Source organism: Sipha flava, unplaced genomic scaffold (genome assembly GCF_003268045.1).
Source record: "Sipha flava isolate LNK unplaced genomic scaffold, YSA_version1 71_pilon_pilon, whole genome shotgun sequence".
In the NCBI taxonomy this organism is placed as follows: Eukaryota; Metazoa; Arthropoda; class Insecta; order Hemiptera; family Aphididae; genus Sipha; species Sipha flava.
Window position 1 is genome coordinate 2065933 of NW_020273611.1, and position 14896 is coordinate 2080828.

The 14896-nt window shown below is 33.2% G+C and overlaps 1 protein-coding gene across 1 annotated transcript in view; it reads right to left on the reverse strand.

Moving 5' to 3' along the window:
• LOC112692210 overlaps nucleotides 1-11864 on the reverse strand; it is a 24662-nt gene extending 12798 nt beyond the window's left edge. Inside the window, exon 1 of the mRNA XM_025566811.1 lies at nucleotides 11181-11864. Coding sequence (XP_025422596.1) covers nucleotides 11181-11366 — 186 coding nt within the window. The 5' untranslated portion in view covers nucleotides 11367-11864. The remainder of the gene's footprint in view (nucleotides 1-11180) is intronic.
• Between the last annotated feature and the right edge of the window lie 3032 nt (nucleotides 11865-14896).

Sequence of the window (14896 nt, forward strand, 5' to 3'; positions counted from 1 at the left end):
TTTCATTTAACCCAGTTATCATCAAATTCAAAACTTCGTATTATCGATCGAATGCCAAAATAAATTATCTAAAATAGGCATTTGGTTACGTCAGACTTTTAATATACTTGTATCTGAAGTCGGTTGAAATATCTGAATGTTTTTTTGAAGATTTTATGGCTGATCTACCAACTGACGAAAGAGTTAAAAAAATTTCAAAATGTCTTTTATATAATTATATCGATGACAATTGTTTATATCCACCAACAGTTTGGGCTGCTCCATTGTCAAGCCAATAACAAACCGCCAATGCTTGTGAGTCGTTCTATTCAAATTTCAACCAAAACTTTTATAAAGAAAATCCTCCTCTAATGAAATGACTTACGGTTTTAGTTATATAAGTTCAGACGGATGTATACGTTAAATTAAATAGCACCAGCATTGATAATAATCCAAATTATCAAAACGTTAGAAGCCGCCAAAAAAAATAAAAAAAATAAAATCTTAAAACGGAATACGGAAATATAATTATTGACAAGTACCTAACAGAGAGTTATAAAACTTCAGCATAAAAAAATCATTATAATAAATTTTATTTAAAATTGCATGTACGACTTCTTTAAAAAAAAAAAAATACAATTATGAAAAATGAATGAATATAATCAAATATACTTTTTTTTTTTTTGGTAAATTGTAAGATATCGACTCATATTATAACGTTAATCCTTAATAATAATAATGTATAATAATAGTTATTAATAACTGTGTTATAATGTTTTTATTAAAAAAAAAAAAATGTTTTTAATGTATTTTTCATGTTAATAAAAAATAATTCATGTACTTTTTAAGCATATAAAAATTGATTTAGTGAAAACGAGTATCAGTCAAAATAAAAAATATACAAATTAATATATAAATTTGAATAAATTTATTCTATATAAAAAAAAAATTAATAAATTCAAGCTTTAGCTTCGAATAAAATGTTTAATACTTAATTTTTAGCGTACCAAGAATTTGGCATATTTGCTCAATAATACCATAAAGTATGTTCAAATAAAAATAAGAAAATAAAAATTATTTTCAACACACTAGGCCACTTCATTACAAACAAGTCAGGCCATCGGGCATTGTCCCAATTTTCCGGCGGGTCATTCCGCCTCTGCATGTCATTATTATTAATTAATGCTATGTTATTATATAATACCTACATAGTATTTTTCTTTATTTTCCCATGTTTTCAAACATTTTGTTTAATTTATGTTTTTGAAGTTGTACCAATATATTTTAACAACAATTGTAATCAAAATAACATCTGAGTCTTCACACGAGTTTCCATTGGGTAAGACTCAGTAATCCTTTTTTAATATCAAATTCAATTAAAATAAATAAAAAATATAATAGAGAAAAATTTAAGGATAAAATACGCAAAAAGTAATATTGTCAAAACAATTATATTACTGTCGAATTTATATAAATTTATTTAAAAATTTTTATATTCCAAGTATATTTTACATCATTTCAAATGATTTTTATTTTAAATTGGTCAAATACATATATATATTTAGTTGTATTGACCCTACTAAATATAGGTTTATAGTTATACTACCTACTTACAAAATGCTGGCAAGTACAATATAATAACGAATCAAGAAATCATGAACTATAAGCACTAATTAATATTTTTTACATAATCTAAATTCTTGAATTCTTTATACTTATAAGAGCAAAAATGTATATTATAAACTCTAAAATGTTTTGGTTTGATTATAAATAGTAAAATAATTTGTATAACAAGTTTTTTTTCTTACCATCTTTCATTACCACGAGTAAAGCCATCGGAACAAAACCGTTTTATATGACTAAAGCTAAGTGTAGTTTTTTACCAAATTTACGTTCAGGTTATAATGATAAATAATGTGCGAGTGTCAAATACTAAAATTTCATAATATACTGAATTTCAAAATTATATTTTTCCTGATAGAAAACTAAAATAAATAAATTAATATATATTATTAATAATAAGTACAGTAATCCCTCGTTATCCGCGAAGGTTACGTTCCAACAAACCTGCGAGGATAACAAGACCATAAATCAATGTAAAAAAGGAGGTTAGGTTTAATTTTTTTTAATTCCTACAACTAATTTATTTATTATCTATCGTATTGTTTCTTCATTTTTACGTATTTCTCAAACACTAGACTCATTTATTTTGTACGTTCTAGCAAGTGACGCTCAGTATCACCATTTTTTAATTTGTCCAAAATTTCAATTTTTTGAACGATTAATAAAAAAACATTTCTTCTCCTTTTTATTGACATTTTACATTGAGAAGCCATTTAAAAATATTTTCACTACTAAATTTATTAAACACTGCTGTACATGCATCACGCACAAATATCACCTTACAAAAGAGCATTTGACGATTATTAATCGTGCATGTGTAGGTAACTTTTTGTGGTTTATCTGCAATAAGTATAAGTATGTGTAATGTATATGTGTTATACCTATAGCCAGGGACGCCCACAGAAATGTAGCTCAAGGGGGGGGGGGGGGGGCAAAAAAATTGTAAGTACCTAAATACTTATAGGAAGATTTACTGCTACATATTTCATCTACTCATATTTTGTATAACTATCATTAATAATTTTTTAAAAATCAAAACTCATTTAAGTTTATATAAAATTACATTATTAGTTATTAGTTTTAATATTTATAAGAAAAAATATAATAAAGTTTAAACAAAAAACAACTATTTGATTGAATTCGCATCATATTTTATTATTTTATTCAAAAAGTAATGTCAATCTCCTTTTGTTTGAAGCAAATAAATTAATTGAATCATCATTTGTTGATTAAAAAAATGTTAGATACTTATTAGATACAAGGATTGTCGAATAGTCACTGAATACCCAAAATAAGCTTTATGTAAAATAACTTCCAATTTTGTAAGTGACGCGAAAATCTCAGGGGGGCAATGGCCCCCACTGGCCCCCCCATCCGGGCGTCCCTGCCTATAGCGATATAACAACAATTATCATCTACAATTATTGTCAAAAATAAATTTCTACAGTGTCCGTATAATAACGGTAAAACGTTATCGCAATCGCAATCATATTAATAATTTGTTATCGTGGACCCAACCGCGGATGATCGAAACAGCGGATAAAAAAAAACGCGGATAACGAGGGATTACTGTATTCAAATTTTAAAAATGATCAAGACATAAAATTGACCCTCCAAAATATATAATTTTTTTATCAATAATGAAATCAGTTAATGTAACCCTACCGTGAACTAAACGAAATCGAAAATAAAAAAATTACAATTTGACTACTAGGCATTTTATATTAAATACTTGGTAAATCCGTACACTTCGTAGCCCGTTAAAAATCCTAACTCTTATATGTCTCAAACTATGTGTTAAATTCGTTACCTGTGATTATGTTAGTAGTATATATTTAGACATATAGATAGATAACAGTTAAAACATTGTACGTAATAATCTTACTACGATATTTAATTTAGTTTATCATTATGTAATTTTATTCGTGTTATCAAGAAAAATCTGACAGTTCATATATTCAGTTGAATGATATTTATGGAAGTGCATTTGAATACACAGTATTGTTTGTTCTTCCTTCTAGTACGTACACAAATATATCAGGTTTTCCGACGCGTGAGTATGCCACACACAGTTGTGAAAATCATGAATTTTCCAAATTCAGTCCACACACTTGTAACAATTATAATTAAATTGGAATAAAAAATAATAATAACAAATTCAGGGATAATAATTTCTTTCGCATTAATTATTATTATTATTGAAACTAATAGCAACCATCTATAAACAAAAACTTTCAACAAAAATCTCAAAATTTCTGTTTAAGCACCTCCTGAGGTTAGGCCTATCACTTTTTAACTTAGCCTATCTTCTGCCTATAGGTCTAACATAACTCTGTACCAAATTTTGTCGCAATCGGTCCAGCCATTTAGGAATACATATAGGACAAACAAACAGACAGAAATATATATATATATATATATATAGAATAATATTTCAACCCCTTACAGCACTTTTTTAATATTAAAAAGTAGCCTATGTCATTTCTCAGTGTCTAAAATATCTATATACCAAATTTAATTAAAATCGGTTCCGTAGTTTCAGAACCTATTCAATACAAACAAACAATCAAATCTTTTATCTTTATAATATTATTAGTATGATAGTAAATTTTATTAAAATTAAAAATTGAGTTTTTATTGAAATTATTATTGGGTGCTTTGTATATAATAAATAAAACTTCAGCTAAATATATGCGATGAATTAATAATGAACCATATAATAATATCTTCATACAATATATTAAGTTTAGGATTTATGTAATGATTTTTTGAATATTTAATGTTTATTTAGAATAATAGTAGATTAAAAGGTAAAATTATTGGTAGATTACCAAGAGGTTAATATATAACACTTTTCAATATCATAATAGTTGCTGAATTTTTATTTTTAAATTAATATTCTTGTACTAAATTTTAAACTGTGTAAAGTTTTTTATTTATTTTTATAAAATTGCTTATATTTAATTTTTATTTCTAGAAAAAAATTATGGTAAGGTAATAAAACTACTGTCGTTAATTAAATAACAAAATGTTAATAACATATTATTTTCCGATAATACTTCTAATTAAAAGAAAAAAAATTAAAGAAAACTGATCATATATTAAATTATATATAAAAATAAATAAATAAATGTCTAGTGAATTATTTTTAAATTGTACTTATAAGAATGCAATTAATCAGGCAATCTAATATTTTTTACTATATTATTAATATAAATATATTGATATAATTAGTCGCCTATTATAAAACTATTAATGTAAAACAAATCAATTCACTATTTTGTGGTAATAATGTATTTTATGAATTTGTGTGCTGCAATACAATTATTTTTGATGTAAATAACTCTTTAAATATATACGTAATAGATGTAAATTTTGTCCTGATCGAGCGTATCGAGAGGCAAATTTTTTGAATATACTAAAAAAATTTTAGACCACTCAAATCTTCTCCATCTGAGCCTATTTTATAAATGCCTGTGTGTGTTATAAAATATTATTTTATCATTTAATATTGTATAATATAGTATATTTGTCTATTGATTATTCATGATTCTTATCAAAATAACTTATAATTAAAAGTATCAAATAATATTAATAATATATTTCTTAAGTAATAACTAGTGAATTCTTTAGAGTTTGTTTGAATTTGAAAAAACCAATGACAAATTTGTTTTAAAGAAGATTTTTATATGTACTTATCAATATCATGATAGTTTTAAATTACGAAAAAAATGAAATGAAATTGTCGAATTTACCATATGAATATTCTATTTAATTTAAATAATCAAGAAGAAATGTATTAACTATACTAAACTATACTATATATCTATATCACTATAAGATTATAATATTAATAATAAAATCATAAAATAAAACAAACATTAGTAAATGGTTATCACTAATAAATAAATACCTATTAGTATATGAATAAATAGATTATACGTAGAAATAACTAAATTAAACGCGTGGCTAGTATTAAGATATTTTTATTTTACGACTGGTTTCGAATTAAAAATTCATCATCTGGTAAATCACTTAGTCTAAAAGACACAATTTTTTGACTTTATAACATATCAAACGATGAATTTTTAATTCGAAACCAATCATACTATATACATATCTTAATACTCCAGGCTACAAATTTTATTTATTTATTTTTACATTGGTATGAACGTTTTTTTTATATTTACTTAAAATATTTTTAAAACCAATTTTCTGTTCTTTAACTTATAAAATTGTTAAAATGAAAATGTTGATGTGTTATAAGTTTTCAAATACAAAGACAGATTTAAATGTCTTATTTCAACGATAAATAAATATGTTACTCTTAATTTATAATTAAAATTAAAAATAGTTTTATATTTAAATTTGACGTATTTAGTAGTTTTAATTCAATTAATTGGTAGTAAGCTATATTTATTGTTAAAAAAATATATTTTATTCGCGTAAAAACTTATTTATAATACGTAATAAATAAGTTACTTTACACTCTCATATGAGTGGTAATCATTACTCACTGCACGTGATAATTATTGTAACGTGCAGTGGGTTAAACACTTTTTATACAATAAAATCATTATTGAAATCGTGGTTAGTTGTAAGACACATACGCGTCTAAAATATAATTTCTAAAATAGTTGCTTTTTTATTTTATGAGTATTTACTCACGCGCACTAAACGTGGACGTATTATAATTTATTATTTGTATACATTTATCTACACATGTTTATTATACACACACGCGCACACAGATATGTTCATAAACTTAAAATATAGTATTTATGCGTGAAAGGGAAATTTCTCGTACGACGACCGTGGGATTGTTGTAAGAATACACAACGATCTTTATCGTCCAAACGACAATTACTGCAGACCATACTAATACTAATACAATTGTTACTGTTACTACCAGTTCTCCGATGTATGACTGTTGTAATAGAACTACTACAACAAAAGAGAGATGGTCAAGAAAAAGAGCGAGGAAGAGAGAAAAGAAGAAGAGAGAAAATTTTCACCAGTGGCGGTCCTTTTTTGTTTTGTTTTTTTATTACATATTTAAAAAAAAATGTGTCTCATGCCTTGTACGGTGCTTTATCGGATGTCTACTGTGTTATCGTCATCGCGTATTCTCAGTACTGACTTGTGGTTTTTACAAGACGTTTAAATATTTTTTGTCGGGTAAGTACATTACACGGCTATCGTTTTTTGTGCGAGTACCGGCACTGGGTAAACACTTCACACGCGCATAGGTATAACTCACCACCGCCGATTCGATGAGGAGAAAACATACTCCGTCGTCACCGTTACGGACGATTTTGATGACAATAATCTTGTACTATCGCGCCGTAACTTATATGCGTGTAGGTTATTATTAGTTCGATCCGCTGTACATTCGCGCGTACTATGTATACGATCCTTCGACGTATAAATATCACATATAAATACAATCACACAATTATGGTACAATTGACATTCCATCGTTTGCACACACACGTTGTACGTTGTACCGACGTTCTGCGCAGTTACACGTGTGCCACATCCATCGTATATGAACTATATATTATTCGTTTACATCGTGTAAGCGCAACATAGATACCGGTGAGACTCGTGTGTGTGCATTGTGGAACGTGTGCTGCGTGTCGCGAATCGCTTCGTAACAAGGGCGTATTTGAAGGGGAAGGGGCGAAGGGGGCATTCGCCCTCCCTCCCATGGCTCGTATTTTTTTCGAATGTAATACATTGATTTATTTAAAAAAATTAATGTACAAATAATTAAGAATATAAATTACTAGTCTATCATTATAATATGTTATCATTATAACAGGAACATGAGCTGTAGGTAATGGACTGTAAATTATTTTTAAGTTTGAATTGAAGAAAAATTATTTTGCCCCCCTCCCCCATGACCACAACTCAAACACACCCTTGCTTCATATAACACGGTTAATGTGTTTTATACATTATTTATGAACATAATTTAATCGAAATAAACGAATTAGTGAGATGATAACATACATACATATATATATTTACAACTTCAATCTCACTTAGAGGAAGTCAACCGCGTCCATTCATCATATCTCTCTTAGATCTAGTTATGGTTCTGAGACTACGCGCGCTCAAATTTAGGTTATCAGAAATGGACAATTTTCCATAATTATACGGTTCACGGTTTGATTTAGTTTAACGTGATCGCGAGAATCAGACGAAATAAACAAATGGTTATGCAAACACAACAAATTACCCATAGACATGTACAGTACCCATAATATGAGACATGTTACCATTCAAACTTTGCCTTTTCGAGAGTTTCCAACATTTATATTATTATTGTTGCTTTACATAACTTCTCGGCCAAAAGTCATACACATGCGCGTGTATGAGGAATAATAAACTAAAAATCAAACGGTTAGGGTGAAATACAGGCGAGAACACGTTCTTTGCGAAGATGAATGTTTTGAAACACAATAACATGGTTGGACAAAACGATATCGAGCACGATTGTTTTGTTACGGGCCGGACGATACGCATTTGAAAGTGTTTTAAACACTTAGAATTGGAACACGCGTTCATTGCGAATGCGCTTATTTCCGTACGGATTAATATAATAATTAATCATCAGCATTGTATTCAAATTTCTTTCAACGTTATCCGCCAGACAAGCACTTTCGAACCGAAACCAACTTTCGATTTTCAAACGGTTGCCGTTTGAACGTATTATTAAGTTTAATGTAATATTAAGATTTTCGGAAATAGCTTCGGAACAAGTTCGCGCGAACGAACCGGTACAATGCGTTATTATTAATTAACGGTCGGATCGGACGGCCGCGCGGTGCCGTGAGAGCCACAAGGAAAAGGATATCCGACGGCCGCTGCGGCATACAATAACGAAAGAAAGTCACGTGCGGCTGCGGCGTGCGCGTGCTCGCGCGCACCATCTGTTTTAATTATAACAGCGACAACGGCGCCGCGGACCAAACGGTTTTCATTATTTCCAACGACATTTTACGCGTTTTGCCTCTGTTCAACCGCGTCGTGTAACTGCCACTCGAACACTTCTTTTGTTTTTCGTGTTTTCCATACGGCCGTGCTCACATCTCGTCCACACGTCGTCGTCATCAATCATCGCACAAGTCCATTGAGCGCTCGACGCGCATATGCTCGGTCGCTCGGAAATTCTAATGTTCGTACGGAAACGTGACGGCCGTCGGGCAAAACCCTCTTCGCACCGCTTCGAGCGCTGTACAAAATATTACCGTCTTCTGCCGTATCCATACGGTAAACGCGATCGAAATCGAAATCGTAAGCGACTGCGGTTCTACGATCGACAATACGTTTGGGTTTCGAAGGGAAAAAAAACTCGTCGCACGATGGTTACGTTTTATTAGCCATCAGTTATTTTTACGATTGCTAGTATCTTTTCACTCTCTCCGAACAATATGTATTATTAATCCATCAAGTCAATAGAATCACACAGAAGTATCCGGTTAATAGAATTCGTGTAGTACACGGTTAACTTGTTGATATGGTTAAAGCTGAATATCGTAGTTTCACTAGATTTTGCGGTAATATTTTCACGGGACACTTCATTACGAATTATAGTTAGGTCCGACCATAAGACTACTATGTACCTACATAATATATTTCCAAACGTGTATTTCAATAAGACTTGTATGAATTAATGAAATTTGTAAAAAAAAATGTAAACATTAATAGTTTAAAATAATGGAAAGTAAGCAAAATAATGTAAATAAAATATAATGCTCCGCGAAAAATATTAAAAAAACGATTGGTAAAATAGAAAGGTTGTATTACGTAAAAAGTAGTATTTTTTTTTTTATTTAATTTTTTTCCAAAACAAAATTAATGTATCCCAAGTGATTATTATTATTGTGATTTCATAGAGTGCTGGTTCCTACTCATAAAACTCAAAAACGTTAAACAGTTATATACATTAGATTTTTACGATTGTGATCGGTTACATTGCTGATATTTAACAAAATATATAGTTATATATAATTTTTAAAAATGCAAATGTTGCTTTTTTTACCAACATCCATATGGGCTTACACTTGTATATTATTATTATTATTTTTATATTTTTATATTTTTACATTATATATAGTCGGTTCAATATAAATCTATTATTTTTCTCGTCGGACCTAACTAAATATCATAGACATATAGTTGATCGGTTATAAGATCTCAAAGTCCAACTCGAACGGAAATAACTAGGTCCATTGCGAACCGTTGGACTTACATACAATGTACCATAACCGAGAGGTAGCAGTGTTAGGGGTATAGATGGTGGTTTCCTCCTGGAACTTATATTACTGGACTACGGATCTGCGCGAATCTTCACCACGGTTGCCATGCATACGATGAAGAAAAGCAACACGTATCTGTCTGTGCCTCGCAAGTTACGATTTGCAGCGTCGAATACCGTGACGGTGACGACTGCGAGAGTAGCAAGTGAGAGCGATCAATTGCCATTTGGTCGGTCACCTGAAGCTGCGAGTGACCGCGCAAACCGTACGGGCGGAAGAGAACAGTAGTGTGGTGATTGGTTGTCGCGGTGATGTCACCGCCGAATGCGGTGGAGCGCGCTTACCGTCGCAATTTCTCGAATCCGATATGAATTATCGTTATGGAATATCATTATATATAAATAGAACAGAATATTCAATAACAAATTATTTTTCCACCGCCCTAGAAGCCGTCTGCACACACGCGCGTGCACAGAAAATATACACGTACGTTCATCAACTCTCACCCGTGCATCGACCACCACCCGTAGCGTTTTTATAATAATACGGTATGTACTCTCTACGAAAACAAAGTGCCCAACACTGAAAACCGGACGAAAGAAAAATATTGTAAAAAGAAAAAAATAATCGTTGTCTTTCACCGGATCGCGCACCAATCTCTCGATGTAACGATTAGTACGACCAGCACGCGGACGTCCGCTCCCGGCGAAAGACCACTGCCGAGGTCGTGATATCGTACGCGCGCGTTCCGGCCGTTGCGCATTGTCGTCGACTACAGCATTAGATTGGCAAATTACGATTGGCAAATCGGAAATCCGATGAGGGCTTCCAACGATGCATGTGGCGATAGAAAACGCGTTCGCCAACGACAATTGCGACAAGATACTTGTGTACTGTTTATTTGTTTACAGTGTCCACTGAATCAAATACTGTAGCGTTTACGTCGATGGTTTCTGCTATTATTTGTTGTAATCATATCGTTATTATCTTTGATCGTATCGAAAATCATAATCAGATGGTACTTTAAAAATGTTAACGTTTTCTAGGCAAAAAGATTTTCGTTCAACAAGAAAATGTATTTCCCTAATATTAGTTATGCGTTTGATAAGGCGTCACGTAAAACTAAAATATGCGTTTCGCCGACCTTCGCGCCAAATCGATTTTCGAATGAAACCCGAATCCGCCTATGTTTTGAAAATACGTTAGAAACGACTTGGATTTTTTCGGCGCGTGGATGGGCGTCAGAGAACGGTTTTGCGGACAACCAAAATGTAAACGCGATCATACGGAAATACTATGGTGACTACTCACCCAATAGCGCGCGGTCAACGACGGTCGCTGCTGACCGTTGGCTTCGTCGGTCGGTACCACCTGCAACGTGGTCTGAATGATGGCCGTTGCCGACGGTTTCGTCGTTATGGCCGATACGCCGGTGAACACGACTGCTGCTACGAGCACGGCCGCGACGGCAACCGCCGCGGACCTGGCCGTCGCCATTAGCTCGACGCTCGCCCTCACGTCGATCGTATCGGACGCGCAACGGTGTGCCCGGAACACTGATCCTGCGCTACAGCTGGGTTAGAAACGGAGAAGCAGATCGCGATTACGATTCGCTTACGGACAGAAGCAACAGCAATTTAACGTTGAAACGTTACGATAACGCAGTTTTTATCGTACGACGACACCCGCGAGTGGTCCTCGCGCGCCGTATGTAACGATGTTAAACTGTTATTACTCCGCGTGAGCGCGACGCTGAAGTGAAACGAAAACGGAGAGAAAATCGCTGTTCACGCGGTTGTTTACAAACATACGCGGCCGTTGGACGAACCTAAATACGATTTCTTTACTCGACCACGAAAGTACGCGCGTTCGGCTCTGCGGTCATGTTGCGCGCGGGACTGTTTCGTCTTGCTGGTCTCCGTGCGGTAGTGTTCGCGATGGACGCGGCCGGTCGTGCTGCGGTGCGGACTTGTACTGACGCCGGTGACCGTCGAAGAAAGCGACCGCGACGCGATTCCCTCCATCGCGGCAGCGGTGCGGCGGCGGCGGTCGGTGAAAGAGCGCGACGTCCGCGGGGACGGTTGCCGCAAGAGAAAAGTAGCCGCTGGCGGCAGAAGTCCGCGGACGGTGTGCGAAGGCGGTGACGACGTTACGGGCGGTTGAAACGGCGAGAGAGGGGAAAAAAAAATCGGGAAAAAAAGTGACCGTCTCCTCGCGTTGAATCCCACTGACGGCCGCGGCGCGCCGTAATACGTGCGCGGCGGCGATCTTTCTTTTACCCGCAGAAGTTTCCCGGAAATTTCTCCGAACGCGAGCGCGCGCGCGCGCGCGCCCGGTCGACTCGGGCACATAATATCGCGTTAATGATTATGTTCCATTATTGTTGTCGTCGCGTCCGTCGCAGTCTCCCACGCTGTACCCCGCGCGCCCGCCCGATCGACGCCGCGTCCGGACGTCCGTCGCGCGCCGCCGCCCGGACCCGCGTTTCCAATTTTTCCGTGAACCGCCGAGGGGAGGGAGTTGATCTCCCGCAGCGGACCCTCGATCCGGTTCTCATCGCGTACACGGTATATTTACGCGGGCCCGGAATAAAAGGGCTGGAAAGGTATAAGGGTTGAAGGCCCTCCTTCCTTAAGCCTTTTAGGTACTCGAAATGTTTCAAATGTTACCTTGGTTTTCGATTTATCGATTAAAGTAAACAGGAGCAATACCACACACCTGTATCGCTTTACGTTATACTGCTCATTGACACTTGTGATTGATAATCGTGATTATTTGCACAGTCAACAATTATCCAAACCTAAAAGTATGGAAACGGAGGATTTGTCGAATTGATTTGTTAATAAACTGCGTAATCGTGTCTATGTTTATATTTAATTTTTTATTTCTCCGAAAGGATTATGGTGAGGGGGCATGTTTTCGTGATGTACAATATTATAATAATTAGCTATACATTCGTATGAATACAATTCACGTTTAATAAAATAGAGCTAATTAAAACATACAATTTAGGTAATAATAATTATTATAAGAAACTTATAGTAATACATTATTCGATCAACTAGATTAAAGGTAGGTATGTAATCTTTAAAATGTTGTTCATGCTGCAGTCGATTAGCTATATATATTTTTTTTATTCTATTTAAGGAACGATTTTTTTTTCATTTCAATTGGTAACATATTATATATTCCTGGTCCTATACATAGGTATAAGTGCACTGAGCTAGAGTTATTATTGTAGACTTGGTTTATCTAGTATAGACTGTTATATAATGTATGCAATAAAAGGTAATTTTGTTATTAAAGCGTTTTATTATTTTATAACACGCTTGTATGAATATCGTTTTATTCAATTTAAAAACTTAATGCCAAAAATTTTACGCACTTGATGTACATTTTTTTGTCCAGTTCCCCCCCCTTTTTTTTTTTGATTTCTTGATCCACGCCTGTGCACGCATTTGTGTTTATACACGCGCTTAATGTGCGCGATACGTTTTATCGCCGCCACCACCGCGTGCGCGCGATCCATTACACTTCCTCAAACGGTTCTTAGAACGTTTTCCCGGAAATTTCCAACGTTTCGTCGTACCTCGCTGCTCTGGACACGATTTGCGATTTTCGTTTATCATACACACCTCCTGTTCCGATTGAACGGGCGATACCGTGTGAAAATATTAAATACCCTGATGTCCGGTTTAGAAAAAAAAAAAATACTAATTTTAACCGTGTAAACGGTTGTAACTTATAACAATCATTTCAAAACTGAATCAGATGGACTGCGAATTCATCACGCCCAAGAACTATATACATTGGTGTGAAATATGCGTACTCATAAGTGAAATATTGAAAAAATGTTCAGTATAAAATCGCGAAATATGTGAAAACTCTAAATTCTGAACATTCTAAACAGACCTGAACTTAAAACAAGAACTATGAATTTACACCTGCGAGTAAATAATAAAAAGTATAACTTCAATCTTGTGATTGATATTTTTATATTTTTTTAAATATTATCTCGTGTTTAAAAATAAAAAATAAAACCTAGTACCTAATATACAATGGATACAGTTATTCTTGAGAAAAACCTTGAAGACCTATGGTAGTGATGAAATTAGAAAAAATAAATAAAATACGCAGAACAAGAAAAATATTCTTAAATAGAAACACTGAACACTCGATGAAAATTTACTATGGTATAATTGTATGCATGTATGGCAAATTAAAAAGAAATTAAAATTAGATTTTGTATTTATATTGTGGTAATATATTAAAGATAGGTCTGTAATCACTACACTATATTACATGTTACATGTTTTATAATTTATTACAGTATAGTAAGGCTGCTTACGAACTGAGTCCCAGTATAACCTTTTATGACGAATTGAGTCCAGTGAAATTATAGGTATAATACTAATTGAGTCCATGTTTTAATACTAACTGAGTCCCGTAAAATTAAAAAAAAAAACATTTTCCTTCCCATTTTTACAGACTTAGGACTGTCTGTAACAAAAAATTCTACTCACTTAATATAACTTCATCCATGATTCTTGGCGTACCTCGTAAACTAGAGTGTTTAATATAATGAAAAAAATGTCCGGCCTAAATAATATGTATTATATTATGTTATCTGACGAATGTGATGATAAAAATGATATCGGTAGACGGTGATTATTATACAAGCGATGATAGAAATAAAATCTAAAATTCCCGACCCATAGTATGATATGTTACTATATTATCTGACGAAAGTCATAAAAATGATATGAATGATATGTATATATAGGTATATCCGTATGGAGCGGCTGTGCAGCATAATTTTAATTATTATTATTATTATTTTTATTATTATTATTATTATTATTATTATTATTATTATTATTATTTATTATTATTTTTATTATTATTCATAATTTTCGCTGTGCCTGGACTCTGGATGGTTATTTCATATTTTACTCAAAATAATCCTCGGACTCAATTCGTATACAATTAGTTTCCTAACCACGGACTCAATTAGTATATGTCTCGTT